We start from the raw sequence: 22,873 nt of genomic DNA, 5'->3' as shown, positions 1-22,873 counted from the left end.
GGAAGTTCCGAACTCTACCCCACCGAACGCAAAGTAATGCCTCGAGTCCAATGTGAGTGCGAGTGATAACATATCTGTTGACAGGACTGTTGAGGATCGGGTTGAAACGGAGCAGAAGACCCACTCCGGTGTTTTTTAAGTGCGAATGCACTTTATAAGCGACCCTGAATTCCGTTGACCGCCGTCCGTCCGCATAGCAACAGCTGCGGGTGCGCGCGCTCCTCGTCTTCCTTGGCAACGGGGGGAGATGGCACATACCCACGTGGGAGATTGGCCAGGAATCTCCTCGTCTTCCTAGGCAACGGGGGGAGATGGGCGCGCGCTGCCTGGCCGCTGACATGGCACATACCCACGTGGGGGATTGGCCAAGAATCGGGCGTGAGAAGGGCTAATGCACCTGACACGAAATTTCAAAGCTGAGATCCGCTCTAGCAATCAAGTACAACGACAACACAAATAGGTGTCTGTGAATAAATGCATCTTTCTTTCTTTGTAGTTGTGTGTGTGTGCGTGATCTCTCTTTCGCGAACATTACCGAACCGCGCAAATTCAACTCGTGCATTCGCACTTTCACATTCTTCCCCTCGGGGAAATGCGGAGAATTTTTTTTTTCCTTCGGTGTGCAGGCGCAGTGGCACAAGCCGCGCCATGTCCGTGGCGCATCGGCCATGTCAGTTGCAGTTTCCAGTGTTGCCAAGCGAAGAAATTGACAGCTAAACTTTTTAATGAATACCACCTATACGTATTGCATATGCTCGAGTGTTAAGCTATTTCGACTTCACCTACTTTACATAGTTTAATACAGTCAACAAACTAACGATGTAGAGTCACGTTCTTCCGGGCTCCAATCTTGTCGAAGCTCAGTTTTCCCTGCCTAGACAAATCGGGGTGGCCCGCCGCCGGCTGATTTTGTTGGCGCTGTGGTCGGAGGGTCGGCGAGCACCGCAGTCGGAGACGAGAAATGCACTTTTGTGTTGATTTTTCTACATAAGTTCACGTAAACGCACTCAGGGTGGTCGAAACGTGTCCCAGAAATTCATGGCTTTAACCTGCACAGCCTCCAATGTGTGCAAATAACTTCAGTGCCCCATAAAGGCAGCCGTGCTGCGTACCCGGGCCACCCATGGTGCCAGGTGTTGTGCCACGGTACAGTACTATAATTACAGGAAGTCAAGACTCACTGAACCAAACAGAAAGCCAAGAAAACGATGCCATGCCCCACACATACACTCATGTCGGCATTTTATTACATGCGTGGTGCCTTGGTGAGGTTCGCGGCAAACGAATCTGGAAATGCGTGTACGAGTAACTTCAAGGCGCGTACACGTGCGTTGCATACGCCCAGAAAAGGGCAGCGGCGCGGCCCGTTACGGGACACGCTACATTGGAGGCGCCTATTCGGAGTGGTCGGTCATCGTTGTATCGCCACCCGCAGTGCCGGCCCCTTGCGTGGCTGTAGCTACAGGCTGTGTCTGTGCGCCACCTCCGGGCCTGTCAGGCTCTTTCGACGGGGTGTCCCAGTTGTATAGGAACACGAATATGCCGCCCAAGACCGAGATCTGCGCAACGGAGATCACATTCAAGAAAAAATTGGCCGCGTATCTGCTGCTTTCGTTGCAAATGTCGTCAAAAGACGATAGTTGTTGTAGACATTTACCAAGGAAATGCCCCCCTTCGCTTTCCCGCGCACCTCTCATGCTGTTCCTGCCCCGCCGCGCTCATCCCAAGGTAAACACACACTAAAGGTTTGCTCAAGGCGATTTGAATTTACCGCGTTCCACTGCTACAGGCGGGGTTCATCGATGCCAACGCTGCAGTACGGCGGAGACGCGCGTGAATCGAGGCGGCCGACTTCAATTGCCGTTCTCCACGTGCGTTCCAAGCAAAACATGTAACCTAGCTAGTGGAACCTTTCTTTGCTGTTGCCGCGTGATTTCTCATATGCCGCCAGGAGTTGGCTCGGACAACAGCAGGCGGTACGCGTTGTTCTGCAGTACATGTAGAATATCATTTGCTATCGAAAAACAAAGCATCAAGGAATTTTTTAATAAAGGAACACTGTACATATCCCTTGTGTACTAATTTCCTGTCTTATATTTCTGTAATGTCTTGTTCTTGTTCAACAAAGTTAACAAGTATGAACACATAAACCGGGCTTAGACGTTTCCATTTGGCCGTGAGTATAAAAGAGTATTGCGCAATATCAATTTTACTTTGACCGGGGGTGGCTGAATCGAGCTACAGACAGACGGACGGACAGACAGACATACAGACAGACCAAAATTTCTGGGTTTAGTAGCCCAAGAAAGACTATCGTCTTTAAAAGGCTAAGCTACAGATGGGTGGACAAGGCAAAAGAGCATGCCGGAAGTTGCGCACGATTTATGGAGGATCCGTATGTACTGTCACTAGATAAGGGTGCAAAGCATCGGCACTCTTTTCTCCGATTGTTTCGTACCGCCGCCGTGATCATTGGTCAGTTCGCAGCACGTGATACTTGTTTACACTGCGACGGGCGCCACCATTTTATGGTTCGGGCGTTTTAGTCGGTCAACTGTGGTAATCTAAGCTTGCCCTCCCTGCTCTGCGGCTGCGCGCGACTAGCGTTGATTGAACGCGAATGAAAGATAACGCGTGTAACAATACTTCAGCACCAGACGTGTGTCCAATTTTAGATGCCGTTTAGCTGCGTCTTCGGCAGGGTTGTTAGCGGTAAGGAAGAAGAGGTGGCAGTATGGCAACACTGTTGAACACCAAAATGGCTGGCGTTGCTCACTTGCGCGCCTTCGTGACTGTAGTCTGTATCTCATTTAGTGACACTATCCGTACCCGTACTGCATCCACCTTCAGGAAGAGAACACTGTACAGGTCGGTCACGAGGAAGCACCATACGCTGCTGTGATAAGCTATTCAGACCCCGCATTGAAATTCGTTTTGCCTGTACCGCTAGGGCCGCAGGGTAAGAAATAACGCCAGATTACAAAGTGCATGCATACCAGCGGGCACTTGGAAACAGCGTGCCCGCTTTCGGGATGAGAAGAAGCAGGGCCAGCAGAAGGTCTACCAACTCGGAACCTGCCGTGCATGCGTATTTGCTGTGGTCCCTTATCGTCCCCTTTCATCATTCCGGCTTCTCGCTTTTATTTTTTATTTTTTGCTTAGTTCCTGCTGCAAGCGAGACGAGTACCTATTAACAGATGCGTTCCTAAGCAGCACGTCGCGATATCCTCATTGCGATCGCAACCGCGATGAAGAGAGTGAGAAATCAACTTTCTGCAATTTTTTTTTTTTCGAGAGGCTTTTTCAATGTTCCATAAGTCGAACTCAAAACGAGATCGATGGAGTTATAAAACCGGTTAAAGGGGCCATTACGACCAAAAAACTTTGTTCAATTTAAAAAAAAAAACTGGCCTTTGGCAATTCACTCTATTTTATTACAACCACGAAATACGGTTTTTAACCCAAAAATTCCAAGCATACAAATTCCGTTTTTGCACTAAAGCAGCTTATAGGGGCAGGAGTGACGTGATATGGGCGAGAACTACAAACATGGCTATCAGTGCGCTATCAAAACGTTAGCATTCAAGTGGTAGGGCCAGAGGAACTGGACGTCCCACTAAAATCGCCCTGTCACGTGACTCAGCTCGGCGGCAGCCAATCGCAGAAACAACATTCTGTGGCGTCATTGACAACTCGCCGAAAAGCTTCTGGCGAGCCGCCACTGTTTCATGTGTCTTCTTCGTTATCTCGATTATTTCTTAGAATTGGAAGATAAAATTAGCAGCATCGTTGTCGGGAGAAAGCACCCTTTTTAAAGAAACCTGCAACACTTTCGAAAAACGCTTTCACTCTTTCCTTCGCATCTGGAAGCACTGCGAAAACGTTAGTTATCGGCAACACAGAGCAGCACTGCGTGATTTTCTCGTCGCAGCAGATACGCCTTCCGTTTCTGCTTTGTTTTAGATGCGGAGCATCTTATAGTTTGGCCATGTCCCGCGTCGGCGTCCGCACTCACGCTGCGCATGCGCAACTCTCCTCCTTCCCTCTCTCCCACAGCTGCGCGATACTCCCGCCACTTCTTCTCTCGTACCAGCTGCGTGCACTTCGCCTTCGCTTCTCCCGCGTTCTCGCTTCTGCTTTCGCGGCGCATGCTCGGCGCTAGCGCATCTCTCCTCATCTCGCCTCCTCTCCTTCAACCTTGAATGTAAATCGGGTAGCGCGCTACGCGCGTTAGGTTCAGCGCTTGCTGCGGTTGACTCCAATTCACTCCGTTCTTCCGATGAAGTGTGATGGAAGCAACAGTCCCGTCAGTTAGTGGGTTGGCGCAAGCAAGCGTCAGCACCACCCCACAAACTAACAGCAACGCTATACGTCCACTGAAGACAAAGCTGCGCAGCGAATGGCAGGTGACGCTGAGCGCAAACGCCTGAAGCGAGCGGCGGACCCTAAGCTTCGTCGGCGCGAATCCTCTGCGCTTGCGCATCTCTCCTCCTCTCATCTCCTCTCCTTCAACCTTGAATGTAAATCGGGTAGCGCGCTACGCGCGTTCAGTTCAGCGCTTGCTGCGGTTGACTCCACTTCACTCCGTTCTTCCGATGAAGTTCTACGAACAACAACGGAAACACAACGGAACCCCGAGATGCTCCGCATCTACTCAGCGTTCCCTTCGGGAAAATGGGGCTAATTTTTTTGTGACTTTATTTGTAAAGATGCTATCGAATGCGTTCATTGCTGTAATTGAAGGAAAACCGACCAACAAGCGCTACGTAGCCTTAACGATGTAATTAGAGCGGTCGAAGAACGCCAGAACTGGGAAAGAACGAAAAGTCTTTTGAGCTAGTTTTCAAGTTACCTGAAGGGCCTAGAGCAGTAAGTTTTGGCTGAGGTACTTTGCGGCCCCCTAATCTATGTAATTGTGTAATGGGTGACTACGCTCTGCAAGCATTTCAGAATTAAAAAAAATAAGTTGAAAAAAGTATTGCAGGGTCCCTTTAATGAACCAAACTTGTATTTTGTCTTCGCGGCGTGCTAAACGGAATAAAAGCCAGATTTAGTCCAGGGTTGACTTTTTTACGGACCCGCTTTCGTAGGGGCCCATTTTGCCGGAGGAAGAGAGACTAAAAAAGGCTTAAGTGGGATGGCGACGACCGCCAGAATAGACAAAGGCTCACACACACAGATTCCCTCAAATTCTTCCTTAGAAACCCTACACCCTACTTTCATTAAACTATTCCCTATTTCTACGCAAACCCTTTCTGCGGTATTCTTCTGTTTTGCGTTTTTGGGCCACAGATTCAGGAGCACAAACGTTGCATAATCATATGACCAATTCATACACCCGATACGTAAGCGACATACCTCAGATGCTTTAAACTATGTCGCGACGAACTTTTCAACAACGAGTCTTACCTTCACCAGGAGCACAAGAGTGAATACGACTTGGAGCATGGTCTTCACCCCACCCTGTAAACAAGGGAGACGAGATAAAGTGATGTTTTGGCGACTCAGTCGCAAACATTCGGAGACCAATAGGGAAACTTATAATTCTTATACGCTTCCAAGTAAAAGCGCTTTGCACAATTCAGAAAGAAAACGCCCGGAGCGCGTCTGTGGTGTAACTGTTTATGTGATACTCATCTGGCCGAACGTAAAAGCTTGCTTTACGAAAGGCCATCAAGCCTGGTGGATTTCAATCTACCTTCGGCGCATCCAAGCACTGTATTGATGCATTTCCATACCACAGAACGATTAGAAGCAATAATCCAACAGGAGGCCAATCTCCAACCCTTCCCATGTGCAGTGCGAGAGAGAACTGGCCACCTCCAGCAGCGCAACTGAGCTCCGGTTGATGGAACTTGCAGGGAGAGCAGCAAGCTCAAACAGAATCGTGGAAAAGGAAATCCGAACACGTGCTCTTTGCTTTTGCTTTGTTTTGTAGAATAATGCTCTCATGCTCTCTCTCTCTCTCTCTCTCTCTCTCTCTCTCTCTCTCTCTCTCTCTCTCTCTCTCTCTCTCTCTCTCTCTCTCTCTCTCTCTCTCTCTCTCTCTCTAAGAGGATGTGGCCATTGCAAGCGGTTACCACCTTGAAGCTTTTCTAAAACTAGCGTCCCAAGGGCTACAGTTACTGCCACACAGCGCCCACCATCGAAGCCATGCACACCTCTGAACAATGCAGTATTTTTTCAAACAGCAGTGCAGAGGACCACAGAGAAACAGCGAGTAGACACGCACAGAATTAACTTAGGGCTGTGCTAGCATTGTGCATGCCTACGCTCGTTGTTTGTCCCCGGTCTTGCGCGCTACTGTTTGAAAAACATGTACCAAGAAGACGAAATTTTCACGCTGCACATGTAGTATCGTCACCCCCCTTCCTCATGTGGTCAGTCTGGATTCGCCTGTGGATGCAAGAATCTGAACTCAATATTTATCGTTTACGCTTGTTTGCGCTTCAGTCTTTGCTTCTACCTCTTCATGGTGGCCCCAACGACACGCAACAATGCTTTTGATTGGGGCGCTTTTGTCTCGTTACATTACTGCACCTTTGCAGAGAAGACCGATTCTCCTCTTCCGTAGCGTTAGGCCTGTTAAACCTGTGGTCCCCTCGGGCTGAATCTAAGAGGCCCAGTTTGACTGAAGCTGGCGATATCTGGCTAGACTTGTAGCGGCTGGCGAGCTGCTCCGTGACCAAGGCGAAAAAGCCGTAATTGTGCCTTAAATTCAACGCTTTCATCTCTAACACAAAAAACTGTGGCAGGAAGGGAAATCGAATCGCTAACTGAAGTCACTTAACGCTACTCTAGAGCAGCTTTTTTTTAAAATAAATCCTCGAAACAAATAACACAAAATTGAGAACCTTGACATGATGTTGAAAACAACCGGAGATTCACTGCGATCGCGGTTAGCAGCTGAAAAATACCTGAAGTGAACAAGTTTGTCTGAAATCGACGTCAATCCGGAGGCTGTCTTTGTGTTCCGTAAGCGTCTCTGACGCCTGTTACGAATCGGCCAGCGCCGCCGTACTTTCCCGCATCACTCCTCGGCTGTGCGGCGAAGCCACTGCGTGCGCCTTCGAGAACAGGCGCCACCATGTCGGTGAAAAGTTTCGACAAGCCCGGCTCAGACGCTTCGCTTTCGGCGCATTTCGAAACTTCGGCGGCTGCCGGAGAGGCTCGTCTCAACGCTCTTCAAGGACACAGAGGCCCCGCGAACTCAGCGGAGTCCTCCTCTCTCCCCTCTCTCGGACTCAACGTGCGCCGAGGCTACGAACTCTGGAAAGAGTGTTGTGTGTGTGTGTGACGTTCGTGGAGTGTTGCCGCTTGTTGCGTTTTTACCGTTACCGCTTTTGAGTATAAATAGACCCCCGCAAGCGCTGTAACCCATTCCTGTTAGAGCAGCGAATCGATGTTGTCGCTCTGCTCGAGTCCTGTATTGTAACCTCGCCCGTCGGGGCATTGTTCTTTGGCTTCGGCTCACCTCTCGCAATGAAGTAAACAGTTACGTTAGCCTACGGCTTCTGGACTTCTTCACGGTTGCAACAGTGGCTGGCCGCTCGCATCATACACGCTACCACTCGTATGTCGGAGGCCACGGAGCTCGGATCGGGTGCCCCCACTCGGTCGCAACACGCCCCACTCCCTCTCAATGTAAATATTCTTCAGGCCACCTAAGTCCGCATATGCCTTTTCAAGCCGAAAACGCGGTAATATACTTAGTAGCAGCTTGCTTACAGGTAGACCACATTTGCGCCTCTTTTTTCGGTTTCGTTTCTTTGTTTTTTTGCGGGAATCACTTCGACTGCCTTCTTCTCTGTCACACCATGTTTGCGTCTCTTTCTTCGCCGGCATTTCATTATGTTGCGGCACGAACGACGCGAGAAAAAAGATCTGCACACGTCACAGCTTCCCTAAAATCAGAATTCTTCGCGGGCTGTCTGCGCCGGTTTTACTCATGTTCCATCGCGTTAAGGCGCCACGTGACACGCACTATTCTACAACTTTCACGTTTCTATTAGCAGTTTGGTGAAACGAGCACATTGGCGCCTCAGAGCTCCCGACTTTTATACTACCGCGGGGTAACGTGCGTACATGGCGCACTGGAATGCAACTGCAGAGAACCATGCAGTTCCTAACATCCTGGAATTTTACAGGGGTGTTTTTATGTACTTTTTGCAGAGGCGGCCATTTTCTTGACGGTACAACAACAACAAAAACAACAATGAATGAATGAATGAATGAATGAATGACTTTTTTGTTAAAATGGAAAGGAAAGACCACCAGCAGGCGTAGTTTGTCTCACCTAAGGGTGGACACCGTACACCTGCTGGTGTGGGGGGTTGTGGGGAATGGGGAACACAGGTGTACAGGAGAGAGAGAGAGAGAGAGAGAGAGAGAGAGAGAGAGAGAGAGAGAGAGAGAGAGGATACATATAAACATATATACAGGATTAATAACGACGACGGCGATTTTTCCAGAGGGGGTAGCTCGAGGATTTCGCCTTGAGAAGACAGCGAGACGAGTCGGGCTCATGGCATGAGCCCCTTATTAACTCAGAAGCAAAGAGCCGCACTTTTCAGCATGAGGTGAAGCGGTCACGAAGAAGGAGGAGAAGGACATAAACATTGTTTCGGCAAGAATCCAGACTCTCTGAGGTAATCTCAGTTGCCCAGAGGGATGCGGCAACCTGGAGTCTTCAGGAGGTGGCAAATACTTGATCCTATAGGCCTCCGCGCTCGTAAGAGCCAGCCCCCGCGCTTCGGGCGGAGGATACAGGTCAGCTGGACACTGACAAAGAGAGTGGTAGCGAGTCTCCGATTGAGCTCAACTTCAGCTGAAATCAATAACGTAGCAAAACGAGGCATGGGAAACAAAGTATAAAGGGGACTGGAGCCATCGAGCTTCCCGCAATAATATTGTATGAAACTATAACTGGAGCAACCTGCGAACAGTCTTCTTTCATCTTGACGAGAGTAACTGGAGCGCAAGAATAATGCTGAACAATGAAATCACCTAACTGCCGGTATAACCAACCGCAACGTGGTCAAGGGTTCGAAGTGGGCGCAAGGATACTCCGAAGTATTTACGTGCCTTACAAACTGTCGGCAGTGATTCAAACCGAGTGTAGTACTTACGCGGAAGGTCGGTTCATCGATGCCCTCGTACTGCTTGGCGTGAAATTCCGCCTGAGGAAACGTAAACAGGGAAGTTGTATCCAAGTAAGTGTTTACGAATGTTCAGCACTGTCGGCTTTATAACTAGCAGCCTGTTCATAGCAGCCGGCGGCATCGAAAGCCGGCGTGCCGAAAAATTGCTGGGTCGCGCTCCATCATGTGGGGATATATGTTTAAACCCCAACCTTGCCAACTCCCTCCGCTTCGCCAGAAGCGCACCCTGCGACTGCTGACATAAAATGTAGCGTTCGTACCAATGAAAGTTGACAATTCCAGTCAGTACGTATTTTACCGGTTACAACCTATAGAACATACTGGCCCGTCTGGACCAGATTCTGAGCTGTGGAAAACCCAACGTGTACAACTAAATCACACTGGCTTATTATCTTTTAGCATTGCCGTTTATTATACAGTCAAACTTCTTACCGACTAGTTTTACGTGGAAGAGCACTATTTTTTGCATAAAATTTGTTTGCACACCTGCAAAATTTGACCGGAAGGGTTTGAATTTGCCTAAAGCAGCTTTAATCAAACCATTTCGAGCGTGCCAGCGCCATTATTCTTGCGCGGAAACAAAACGTTTTTCCAGCAAAAGCAGCACAAGCGGACGCAAACTCGGCTCTTGCACACAGATTCTGCAACTTGAAGCAGCTTCCTCAAGTTGGCTTTGCAGCTGTATAGAAATGGCAAATTTGGGTATACATTTAAAGGGACCCTGAAAGAGGTGTTTCCAATACATCGGTGTTCGCATTGCCGGACAAATCATTGCTCTAGTACTCAAGTACTTCAATAATTTCGTCAAAGTGATAAGTATTAGTGGAGTTATTGCAAATCGAAACTGCGCATTTTCGCTTGCGGCCCTTCTCGTTTCGTCGCTCTCCTCGCATTGCACGGATATTGCCCATGATGCCTCGCTTCTCTGTGATACCAGCAATAACATCTGGTTGTGCGCGTCTGCTACTGCAGTAACACGACGTGGTAATTACAGCTTTGTGATAGGGCCTTTTGAGTTTCTGCGTTCTGTTTGGGCCGTTTGAAAGACGATAGTCGTTCTTAGGCTACTTGAATCCAGAAATTTTGCTCTGTCTGTCTGTCCGTGGCTCGATTCAGCCACCCAGCCAATGACTCAGCCCAATCTAAACGTTTAAGTCCATGTCAATGTTCATATTTGCCAACATTGTTGAACAAGAACAAGACATTACGAAATATAAGACATAAAATTAATGCATAAGTGATATTTACAGTGTTCCTTTATAAAAAAATGTATGGATGCCCGGTTTTTGCGAAATGAAATGCTACATCCACTGAAGAAAAAAATTTACTCCGTCGCCTGCTGTCGCCCGCGCCACTATAGCTTCTGGCGGCATTTAAAGAAATCAAGCGGCAACAGTTACAAGAGGTCCAACTAGATAGGTTCCGCGTTCTGTTTTGAACGCGGGTCGAGTAGGGCAACGTGGTTCTATAAATGTTGAAGTAGGGCGCCCCGATTGACGCGCGTCTCCGCCGTACGTCTGCGTGGCATCGAGGCACCCAGCCTGGAGCAGTGGAAAATGGTAAATTTAAATTGATTTGAGCAATTGCCTTCAGCGTGTGTACCTTGAGAGGAGCGCGACGGAAGAGGAACAGCACGAGAGGTGAGCGGAAAAGCGAAGACAGTCATTTACTTGGCAAATGCCGACGGACTCTAATCTCTTGAAATTTGCAACGAAAGGAGCAGATACGCGGCCATTTTTTTTTAATTTATCATTCTGCTAATGAGTCCCGCACTCCACTCACGGCTAAAAAAGCTGATGGAAAGAATGGGGCGGGATTTTAAGTGCAGATCATTTTAGGCGCTCGCCTTGTCGTCCTAGCTCGCTCGCTCGACCCAAGTATATAGAGCACCAAGGCGACGTCCCGGGGTAATGCTGTTGTTCACGGTGTATCCCAGAGGCTTCGATAGCCAAGCATGTTATATAATCATAAGCGTTCGAAAACTCGTGAAACGCTGGCGCTCGTCACACATCTTCCCGTTGTTTAGTGCAAAGAAAACTATAGATACATTTGAGGAAAAATATACGTAATTAACCGTCAGTGCCAGCGTTCCTTTAGTTAAGGACGACCGTTGGGTTGGTTTTTGGCAGTGCTACGCCGGCACGTGCGGGGAGAAAAAAGCACGAAAACAGAACTCCCGATGGCACAGTTTCAGGCAGGGGGCGCGCGAGCACTGCGAAGGCGGGAAATTTGAATTGCATGAAGTGGTGGCAGTAAGCGGATAACGGAGGTAAAGGCCATTATGGCGAATCACTGCAATGCACTTTCGACAGCTTTCACAGTGAGTGGAACGGCTTTAATTTCTTTACGCTTGTGTACACCACGACGAAAAGTCACCGAAAATAGAACGACCCTGTATCACCGGGCGGACGCGGCGGCGACATGTAACTAAAGAATCGCTTCAAAATTCGTTAGAGGGATCACGCATACACGGCTTACAGAGCGGCGGCCTGGGCGGAGCCATGTTGGACGATGTGATGACACTCGGTATTGCTGGCCTTTTCGGGCGCGTTCCTCGCCGTGGCCTTCAATGGGCCGGCCGGGGCGCGTCCGCGAGCGCTGGAGCGGCTTTATGGGTGCAATGTGCTAGTTATTTTGGAGTATCGCTGCGAAGTAGAACTTATCGGTCGCGTAGACATTGTGTGGCAACCCAAAAGATGGCCTATAATAGGGAGTTTTAGCTGACCGTCTTTCACGGTCCGCTCCGCTCCGATAGCAAGCGGAAGCGCCATTGCGCATGCGTGGCGCGCTTGGCCGCGAACGGCATTGGCTCCGGTTGCGCTGATCGGGCCGCCGATACCGGAGCGGAGCGTCGAAAACTGTCAGCTAAAACTCTCTAATGCTTTCTAAAACGCTGTTATGACAGGCGCCCATCGTTTCACGCGTTTCATGGCTCTTTGGCGACATTTCTTTTTCTTTTCCTACGTACAGAGCAACTATGTATATCAGGAATGGCAACCTGCGCTTGTCATTCGTGATTATTCGGCCCCCGATAAGACATCAGAACCCCCTACTGTTGTAACTTCTGAAAGCAGCCAGGGCAATTTTAACCACAAGCAGAAACAAAGCAAGATCGCTTCCAGTTGGCATTGCTTCGTATGCATGCACTTCCTTTCTTTGTACCGGTCCAATTAAAAGCCCTCTCCCCGCCGGCTTTATTTGCCGTCTGTCCCTTGGCGGTATATATGCTTCATGCAACTCGGCCCTCTACCTCAAAAGGCTGACGACTCCTGGTATAAATGAAACGCTTTGAGCTGCTGGTTGCCACACTTTTATCTCATGAGCATTCATGTATGAATTCGTTCTCACACGAGTTGGAAATAACGTCGAAGCTCCGGCTCAACGCAATTCTGCCGCTACGGATTAGGTCTGGTTGCGTCAACGTGCATAATACCGTGTTGGAGTGCGATAAAACACACGCAAAGCTTACTGAAGCCAGGTTTATGCGCTCGTAACGTGTACGAAGGACGGGTTATTAGCGGCAGCGCCGAACGGCGAAGTCCCGGGGACACTGGCGGTGCGACGAAAGGCGTTTGGTGCAATTTAGGTGCAGCGGGACCGGATATTCTACGCCGTGGCAAAGCTGATATGCACTAGCGAAAACTAGGAAATAATCCAGGAGTCACCGCTCCAGTCTACTCGTTTCATCCCGACGCACGTACGTACGCACGCAACGCGTAACCGCAACAGGATACATGCTTTAGAACAAGCGCGCCGAGGCAGATTGGTGTGGAATACACTACGCTTCCAAGCAGCCTTTCGCTAAGGTCTGAAAAATTCACCCTTTCTTATGTTCTTCGAACAAAATTCTTTCGTACGAAAATGGCGAACCAGCGACGCCTGGGGCCCAATTCTCTAAAACGAGAGGCCGTCGTTTCGAAACGATGCGGTAGCGCCGTACAAAATGCATGGGTTCTCGCGTTGGGGCGATGCTTTGATCGGCAGCGGACAGGTGCAAACCTTGTGGAGGAGCACTGTAACAAGGGCGAAAAGCGACAAGCGAAACGACGGATGGCAGTGGGTGTCGCTTTGCAAGCCATTGTTACAGTGCTCCTCCACAAGATTTCCGCCTGTCCGCTGCCGCTCAAAGCATCGCCCCAACGCGAGAACCCGTGCATTTGTACAGCGCTACCGCGTTAAAACTGCGTTAAAACCTGATTAAAACTGCTACGAAAGAAGCGTCGTGTTTATTACATGTAGTGTTTACTCTGAGCAATACGATTGGTTAACTAAAAGTATTTCGGGGTAAACTATGATCGGATGAATCAGTTTAACTGGTCGGTACATACCGATTACTAAAGCAGTATTTGAACAAATTATCCTGTCCTTTTCTCATTCTTTTGTGCCGTGTTTTTTTCGCGCTGATCTTTAGTCATTACCGGCGCTAGTGTGAAAATTCCGACAACGAAGTATTGTGTATACTGAATGTAGTGTTTGCTTTGGGTAATATGTTTTTTTTATTTGAGGTGACACAAATCCAATTTTTATTTCTGGGTGTTCCGGGGTGAAAAAATGATCGCAGGCTTCAGTTTCTTACCTGATTAGTACAAAAGAATACTAAGGCAGTATTTGAACAAATTGCATATTTTTAGTAATCTCGCTTGAAGTAGTTGAGCCTTGAGATTTACTGCGACTAAAGTTCAAAGTTCGTGAGTTCAGGCGCGTACTGCCTACAGCGGGTGGTGTACTTCAAATCGAGATAAATGTTGGTTTCTCACGGTTCTTGAACGAAAATCAGCCAAAAACAGAGATGTGAGGTAGCACACTCCAGTACTGCAGCAGTTCCAGCCGAAGAAGACCCGCAGCATGACCTTTGTCCCGGGAGATTTCTGCGATAGAGAGAACGTAACGGACTGAGATCCCCTGTACCACATTCATGGCATGGTGAAAGTGTTATTTTTAGTCTCTAATAGAAACGAGGGAGTTTATTTCGAAATGCGAATACAAGGAGTTCATAGGGCAAAGCAGGTGGTGTACCCCTGTACGTACCCATGAACACAAAGACACTTGCATCATAATGTCCGAGGCCAGGTTGAGTGCTGTCTCGGTTCCGAAGATCAGGTCGAAGACGTAGCCACTCACTGCGAGTGAGGAACGATTGCACCTCATTGTAGACTCTGTCATCACTGCCTATCTCAGCTAAGCCCCGTTTTCCTTGCGAATGTGTCACACCTCCCCTTGAATAAACTAAAGGGATACTAGAGGAAAACCATTTTAACAGCGGAGCTGTTGTAGGTCGCACAATTTCGTAAGTCTGCTGATGGTCGCGCGTCACGCAGGGATAGGAGCAGGCTTCCAGACATTGCGGCGGCCTCGCAGAAACCGGTTTCCAGACCCTCCAATAGAGGTCGTAGTGGTCTCATCGTGGGGGAGGAGGGGGGGGGGGTTCCACTCCCTCTCGCTGCTGACGTTTAGGTGCCGATTCTTTTCCGGAATCCGCAGAATTCGCGCGGCGACAGCGCTGCCGTTCTATGGCGAGCGCCCGTTGACGCCGGAGCTGACGCAAGAGAACCACAGCGCCATTGTTTGAGCACATTTAACACTGGGTGGAACTGGATTTAATTTTTTTCAGCAGTGACTTCGCCTCTTTCGGCGCCCTGCCAGCTTTATTCGGCAAAAAACTGTGGCTTTCTTTTTTTTCAGAAATAGTTTTTTTTTGCGCCACGCAAACAGTCCGCACAGAATAAATAAAAATTGGCCGCATGCATGCTTGCTTCACTGCAAGTGTCTTCAAAAGAAGAATAAGTTACCGCCTCTTTCTCATAACTGCGTAACCTCTCTTCCCCACCGCTTATCCTCTTCCCTCCCAACAGTTCGCTGCTCCCACGATGAGCGAAACGGAGGTTTGTTTTATACAATTTATGTTCGCCATCTTGTTTTACTCTAACAAAAGTTTGATACCCCCACCCGGGTTCGCATTTCTTGCGCGCCATTAATTGATGCAGTCCTTATCTTTTGTTTTCTGAGCCAAATTCTTTTTGGAAAAGTTCTCCTTGGACAAGCACGAAACAAAACTTCGAGTTGTTTTTTTTATATATAGCGCCAGTTCGCGCCGGTTCTTTACGCGTACTATTGCTTGTACTTTGTGATTTAAAATGCAATTCCACGTGTATTCTTACTTAAAGAAACGTTGGTGGTCGCGAATTTGCACTTCGCGAATTTGCAAAGTCGCGAATTTGCCCGAATTTGCACTTTGCCTAAAACCCGTTTGAGAGACAGAGAAAAATATTTTAATGAGCTCCACTGTGACAGTAGAACCCTAGTCCGGAAATCCATGCGTTGCCCTAGCCGCCTTGGCCCTTGTCACCCGTAGAGCCTGATCCTCCAGTTGACAGCTGGTCGACAGTGTCTTCCACAGCTCAGTAATGAAACGGGTGGAGAGGGGTGGTAGGGAGGGTTGTGAGCGCATTCCAGAGTTATATGCTGGAGGTTACCTAGCTGCGGACAAAATTTGCATAGAGCGGTGTACTGTGTGGGAAACAATGCATTAATTGGAACCGGGTGTACGTACGTCCCTGCTTGTAATTGTCGGAGTGTTATTTCCTCAGTTTTGCTGAGGGATGGGTGAGGGCAAAAGGGAATTTTTGTCTGGTGGTCCGGTAAAATTCAGTAATGTCCTGATAGGTGAGAAGAGGCGTCGGAGCTGCGGTGACCTCGGGGGCTCGGTGGGCCAGTTCGCGAGCCTGTTGGCGGGAGAAGTTGTTGCCCGTTACAGAGGCATGGGCAGGTGTGAAAACGATCGCTACTCGGTGAGATGGACGGTAGTGTTGAAGTACCCGTAGGGTCGTTGATGCCACCCTCATTGAAAGGAAACCGCGGCAGGTTTCTTGAAAGCCAGTGATGACTCTCCTGGAGCATTGAATGAGGTTGGGTGAGGGCTAAGACAATGGAAAGTTTTTCGGCGTCTCGAGGGGAGGTCATCCGAATCGATGCGCATGTAATTAAATGTTTTTTGTATGTTGTCACAGCAACCATGGTTTTATTGTTAGCGTAGCTCACCGCATCGGTGTAGGACACGTCAGAGAGATTGGCTGCAGGAGGTCCTGCGCTCGGGATGAAGGTCGGGGTTCATATTCTTTGGCAGGGATCGTACCGAAATATGTCTACGCCACTCACATGACAAAGTGGCCAGGTGGCTTTGTGCTGCACAGGGCGAGTTGATGCACTGCAGAACAAAGCGGCCTGCCTGGCTTGCGAGATTGCCTTCAATTAGTTCCTAGATGGTGTTGGGAAGACCCATTTGAAAAGCTTGGTTGTCGATGTATTCATGGGAAGCCCAAGGGCTTAAATGCATTCCGAATGATCCTGTGAAGTGTTTCAATGTCAGATTTGTTTAAGACCATGTATGGGGCGACGTAAATGAGGCGAGATATGACAAGAGCTTCAATTAGTCTCACTGTGTCCTTTCCTTTCATTCCTCGATGCCCGTTAGTGACACACCTAATCATATGCACAACTTGATCAGACATATTACGTAGTTTTGACAAGGCAAAGTCGTTTCGGGTATTAGCTTGTATGGGCCTAATATCTTGAGTAGCTGGGTCTATAGGTTTTATCGAATAGCCATCAAGAGATATTTCGATGAGCTCGACGTGATGTCGTCGGGGGTGTTTCCGAATGATGACAAGTTCCGATTTCTGCGGTGAACAATGTAAGCCACAAGCCCGGACTTAATGATTGACTTCTTGGGCCGCAAGCTGCAGTGTGTCCTGCGGCTCTCCGAGAGAGTGTCAGTTCAGAGGGTGTTGTCGTCTGCATGCAGTGCGCGGTAAGATTCGGTATCTGCTCTAGCTGTCCTGGTAGACCTAAAAAAGCGATATTGAAGATGAGCGGAGACTGTACCTAGCCCTGCGGCGTACCGCGACTGCCAAGAGAGATTGGTTTGAATTTTATATCTCCAATTGCGAGTACAGCCTGGCGGCCTGTGAGGAAGTCCGAAATGTAGGATTAAGTGCGGTTGCCACAGCCAGCATTATTAAGGCGGGAGAGAATCGCTGCGTGCTCCACGTTGTCGACGGCCCCTTCGGTCGAGGTTCAAAATGGCTAATGAAGCAAATTTTTTTCTTGCCATATTTGTGATATCGGAAGTCCTGTTACATTATAAAAAGCCTCGCTCGCTTAAGCAAAATAATAAAAGTTTTGGGGATCAAAGGGTCAACGCGCCGAAGTGCCGTAACAAATAAGACTATATTCATGTACACTCGATAGTGCAAGTTTAGATGGCTTGCCACTAGTACGAGAGTTGGGATGTGATGAAAATGTCCACAATCTTACCAGGGAGTTCGCCTATTATGTTCAGCTCGGTCGCGTTGGGCGGCGCTTCCTTCGAGACGTCCGGAGGAGCCTGCGTTGTGGTGTTTTTCGACTCTACCTCCGAAAGGCCGGATTCCAGTTCAGCCGCCGCGATGGCTTGCCGCTTCTCCTGGCGAGGAACGGTCCAGTTATTCCTAGCAAATTCTGCACAACAGAAATAAACAGTGGGGACACTGACAATTCTGTCTAAATCCCCGTGAACTACGCAGCCATATTTGAATGACGACGCTCGCAATGCGCTCAACATGGCCGTGGCGTGTGCACTCGTGAACAAATGAAACCCGAACACGGAAATATGAAGCAGAACACACAAATAACGTGATATCACGCGACTTTACTACAGTAACGAAGGCTGAAAATATGTCTCTCTAAATATACCGACAGAGTGCCATTTTTTTATCTCCACTATCCATATTCTTTGGTTTTGCGTGTTCGCGTTCATATTTTTGTGTTCTCATTTCCTTTGTCCGAGACTGTACATTCAAGGGAAGAGCAGCCATTTAATGGTAAGAGGTATAGGGTAAGGTTCGCATTCGCAATGACAAAACTGTTGCCTTTTTTAACAATCAATGATTACTTCGTGCGCGCACGCTTTCGCACGCGCGCGTTTGCGTTTTCTGCCGCCTTCCGGCGCTTCTACCACTTCTAACCTTTAGACGGGGGAAATACGGCATTGCTAGTATAAAATGGACGTGTCGTGGCACCTCATACAAAGAGGACAGGAAGAATGACATTACTGAGAAGCAGAATGACACTTTGGATTTACACTTTGGATTAACACTTTGGATTGATACTTTAATTTGCGAAGCAGGGCACGTTGTGCGCCGCAAGCATCTAAACTTTGCCTTCAGGTGTGACGCACATAACCCCTGACATTGATTCGGATCACGTGACATGGCAAAATCTAAAGGAGCACTGAGTGGCGCTTAATTCAACGTTCATGCTCCCGCATTCAGAACTACTATCAAACGCTTAGCTGTCCTCAGAGTTTGTTTCCCTTTACGATTGGAATACCGCGAGCTTCGAGAGTCCAACTTTAGGTCATGATGTCTGCAAATAAATCGTGGAAATGAACCGATCTTGTGTTAGTTTCTCCTGCTGAGTTTGAAAGGCCTTTTTCTATTTTCTTCCTACACAGAAAGGTGTATTCTATAGCTGAGCGATAATGCAAGAATGCTGTCAGTTTATGAGCGTGCTAGGAACGTCCACGAAATTAAAAGAAAAATGCGAAAGATGCGACTCGCACGGAGTGACTGCCAAACTTATCATGGACAACAAAAAAATGTTTTAAATGCTTGGCACTATTCTACGAATCAGTTGGCTACCTCGATGTCTAAGGAGTCGAAAGCTCACCGCCGATTCCCCCATTCCCGGGTGGCTGAGAAGACAACACACCCCATCCAGTGGATTCACCAATTCCAGTTACAGCTGTCGTCAGTAGCTCACAACCATTTCACCATTCGCAGTAGCGGGAGCAGCTCGGAAAAGTTTTGCATATATATACTTCGTTTTGAGGCTGGATGTTATGGAATGGTGAGCGGGTGCTCGTTCTCCTCAGGAGAAGCCATCAATGCAAGAGAAGCGCGCTTGGAAGCTAAAAACCCCCAGTACCTCAGAGGATTAGCCGCAGAATGCTAGGCACGCAAATAGGAATAGCAGTGCCCCCTAAAAGGCGCCATGAAGGCAAAATTCAAGTTTCGTTCATTCCAAAGATTGTCCCGTTAGAATAACAGTGACACCGCTTGTTAACGCAAACTGCCCTAAATAAGCTATATAATTAGGAAAACAGAGAATGGGTATGCGACCCACTAGTTCATTTCCCGCACTGAACTTGTGACGTATTATGGGCAGCTGTGCGATAAGCTGAGGCCGGCAAAAGCAGATGCAGTTAGGCAGGGATTATAAGTTTGCAAATCGAGCTTTTTGCGTTTACATTTAATGCATGTTCTTTTTATAGAAGTAAGAATGGCGAGGCAAACAATTGAAGTTACGAAGTCAAACTCACGTAAACATAGAAGCACCAGTGCGTACGGCGCGCAAAACGCTTGTTATAGCTCTACGGCAGTCCGGCGCTACGGGGCTGCCTCACACGACATTGGCCAATTGGTATAAGCGATATTGTCTTATGTGACCCTGTTTGTCACATCATAGCTGACGTTCCGAAACACACTATTTTCTAGGAGAATTGAAAGTTTGGCTTAAATTGTGTAATTTCTAGGTGAATAAAGCTTCGTTTGATTACGGAGAAGCATCGGGGGCGCAATAAAGCGCCCAATTTTTCGAATAAAACAAACTTGTATTTTGTCTTCATGGCCCCTTTAAAAGAAGATGTGTGCTCCCTTAAAGGTAAGCATCTAAGAATGTCAGCTTAAAAAACGTCGTAGCCTCTCTGGTCACTCTACATGTAACCTGGGCATGAAATGTTCGCTGTCGGCAATGCAGCAACCCTATTTCGAAATTTCTGTAATCAACGCCTTAAATACACAATGCAACAGCGTTGTCAATCAAGCCTTTTTTCGCAGTCGCTAAACTCGGGCGCGGCACGTAAGAAAACGTCGTTTGAATATTGGCCTTCACATCTGTGCACTCACTAAAAGTAGGTTTTACCTTGCCTTTTGCATACAGCAAAACAAGACGAGTCCCTGTAGTGAATAAAGAAGCAGTTCACTTCTGGTATGTTTTAGGAGAAAGCACAAGTGCAAGCAACCTATTACAGTCCTTCGTCTCAGTAACGAAGGGCAAAATGCACTCTGCCCCAACCTCTTCTTTTCAGTGCTGCTCAAAGTTATCCTCAGGAAACTGTTTATCACAATCCATGACATGCATGAACGGTTCGCCGTCGTCCTTTTCGCTCTTCCGTCATCCCTTGTGGATCGTAGCTGGTACTGCTTATTAAGCGGCAAAGCTTATTGGTGCTTTCCTGCAGTACAGAGGAACACCGTTCATACGTTTTTCACCGCGGACCGGGTAACCAAAAAGTAACAACCAGGAAGACGCAGCAGTGAGGAAACCTCCGCAAATGAATGGAAACAGTGTAGCTTCTTTGACTTGAAACCATGTATTTCTGCAACTTTAGCTTTCGAACCGTAAAAAAAAACTGGAGAATGTAAGATTGCTGCTTTTTTGCGATCGCTGTAAAACACCACGCGCGGCAATGCAAGGTCCGTAGCAATGTCGACTCTCTTCCCCGCTGGTTGCTTGTCTACTGCGTTTAGTACGGCAAGCTTTTCCCGAAGGGAAAGCAGCTCGAATTTTCGCGACGCCATCAAGGCACGACAAAGTACGCGGTTGCAAGTTCAACGGTGTTATCATAGCTTGAAGGGCACGATGACGAGACCAAGTTCTATTCTTGCGTTGGTGCTTTTATGGCAAACAGGCACTTTCGGCATTTTGAAGTGAAACTTCCGTTGTAAACACAGTGATGGTGGTGATAGCATAGAGCAACATAGGGCCATCTAGTGGTGACGAATCGCAACCGCGTGCGGCTTAATGCAGTCAGTTCCATAGCCAATCCTGGCCGAGGCTCGTCAAACGTCAAAATATCGGCCCACGCATGTTGCCCGGTCGGGTTCGAAGTGTCAAGCCACGACGTAACAGTGAGGCTTTTAATACATGGGACTTTCTGTGAGCTGCGCCGGGACTAGACAAAAGCAACGTAGCAGCCGGTAAAACTCAGCAATGAGGAACGTATGAGCGGGGTTCAATTGTACAGTGAAAATTGACGAATCGGGCAATAGCGTCCCACTCTAGTCAACACGTTTAATGCGAGGGAAATGAACACTGCGCTTTTCCACAAAGTGTAGTATCTGTCAGAATATTTGAAAGTCATGCCAGAAGATCCTGGGCCACGAAAATGACCGCGTATCTGCTCCTTTCCAGAGTCCTTCAATGCTCCTTTCGTTGCAAATGTCGCCGAAAGACGATAGTCGACTGGCGCTCCTGCCACGTAAAGGCCTCCCTTTTCTTTCCTGCTCACCTCTCATGCTGTTTCTCTCCCGTCTCGTTCCTCCCTAGATAACACGTGAGAGGTTAGCTTAAGTCAATTTATATTTACCATGTTTCACTGCTCCAAGTCAGGTTCTCGATGCCATTGATACCGCACGGCGGAGACCCGAGTGAATTGAGGCACCCCAATACGACATTTATAGAACCACGTCGCCTACTCCACGAGCTTTCCAAGCGGAACGTGGATCCCATCTAATGGAGCCTTTCGTTGCTATTGCCGTTTGATTTCTTAAATGCCGCCAGGAGGTAGCGCTGACAACAGCAGGCGACGGTTTTCTACAGTTGATGTAGTATTCCATTTAATATCGCAAGAACCCAGCATCCATGAATTTTAATAAAATAACATTGCAAACATTCCTTATGTATTGAGTTGATCCCTTATATCTGCGTAATGTCTCGTTTTTGTTCAACAAATTCAAACAAGTATCAACACTGACACCGGACTTAGACGTTTAGCTTTGGCTGTGAGTATATATAAAGCTATTGCGCAGCTTTCGTTTCCCTTTGGTCGGGTGGCTGAATCGAATCACAGACAGACAGACAGACAGACAGACTGACAGACAGACAGACAGACAGACAGACAGACAGACCCAACTTTTTGCGTTAGAGTAGCCCAAGAAAGCCTATCGTCTTTAAAAATTGAACTAGCTTCGTAGCCTTAGATTGCGACCAAAATATTTGGTCGCGGTGCTAATTTTATTTACTTGATCTTCCAGTGGGATCGAATTGTTTGATGAAAGTAAGAATGAAGAATTCTTTCGCCCCATTTCTGGCATGAAACTTTCCAGGGCCACTCCAGAGGAAGGTTTGTATGTTGAATCTTTTATGGCCTACTTACATTTGACGGGGCCTCGAAACTTCTGAAAAACACTATCTACACGCTACTCATAACGAAGCATTCATACCAGCTGCTTGACTCTATCGCCATCTATGAGCCAATCTCACGGGGATATCTTGTGATCGAAATCAGGTGGTTGAAACTTCACGAGGTGGTCCAGACACGCCTAATGGGTCCACAAATTACATATGTGCGAGGGGCTGCGTCCACTGCACGCCAACCGTTCAGTGCAAGCACCCACCGGATAAGTATGTCACACGCGGCATACACTAATTATTTAGAACGCTTTTATCAGATAAGCGGAAATGCTTATCCGATCCTGCTGGCGTCAATGAGAGCTAAGGGACGACGAGCATGACAGTGTTCAAGAACAGAATCGAACGCTTTACCTTCAACTTTTCTGTTTCCAATAATTACGTAGTACAAGAGCCACACGCCGTTGATTATCTGAAAAAAAAAGCAGTCATCTCCAGATTAAAAACACATGTTGAGCTTATAGAGAGGGCGCATAGTACAG

At 48.0% G+C, this 22,873-nt stretch overlaps 1 protein-coding gene and 1 long non-coding RNA gene across 2 annotated transcripts; both read right to left on the bottom strand.

The window, feature by feature from the left end:
- Positions 1-1,242: 1,242 nt before the first annotated feature.
- Positions 1,243-14,019, bottom strand: LOC144152983 (uncharacterized). Its single transcript, XM_077684596.1, has 4 exons — positions 13,919-14,019; positions 9,129-9,179; positions 5,410-5,463; positions 1,243-1,559 (listed from the first exon to the last, which is right to left on the bottom strand). Exons 1-4 carry the CDS (start codon positions 14,006-14,008, stop codon positions 1,395-1,397), a joined length of 360 nt encoding a protein of 119 aa, XP_077540722.1. The 5' UTR covers positions 14,009-14,019; the 3' UTR covers positions 1,243-1,394.
- Positions 14,020-14,189: 170 nt separating this feature from the next.
- Positions 14,190-22,873, bottom strand: LOC144152481 (uncharacterized). Its single transcript, XR_013319176.1, has 3 exons — positions 22,746-22,873; positions 17,475-17,657; positions 14,190-14,281 (listed from the first exon to the last, which is right to left on the bottom strand). It is a non-coding gene; the product is annotated as an uncharacterized LOC144152481 (long non-coding RNA).

The sequence above is a fragment of the Haemaphysalis longicornis genome, unplaced genomic scaffold (assembly GCF_048455015.1).
Source record: "Haemaphysalis longicornis isolate Haplotype H1 unplaced genomic scaffold, Haemaphysalis longicornis Haplotype H1 scaffold_9, whole genome shotgun sequence".
Lineage (NCBI taxonomy): Eukaryota > Metazoa > Arthropoda > Arachnida > Ixodida > Ixodidae > Haemaphysalis > Haemaphysalis longicornis.
This window is presented reverse-complemented; position numbering and strand designations above follow the sequence as displayed.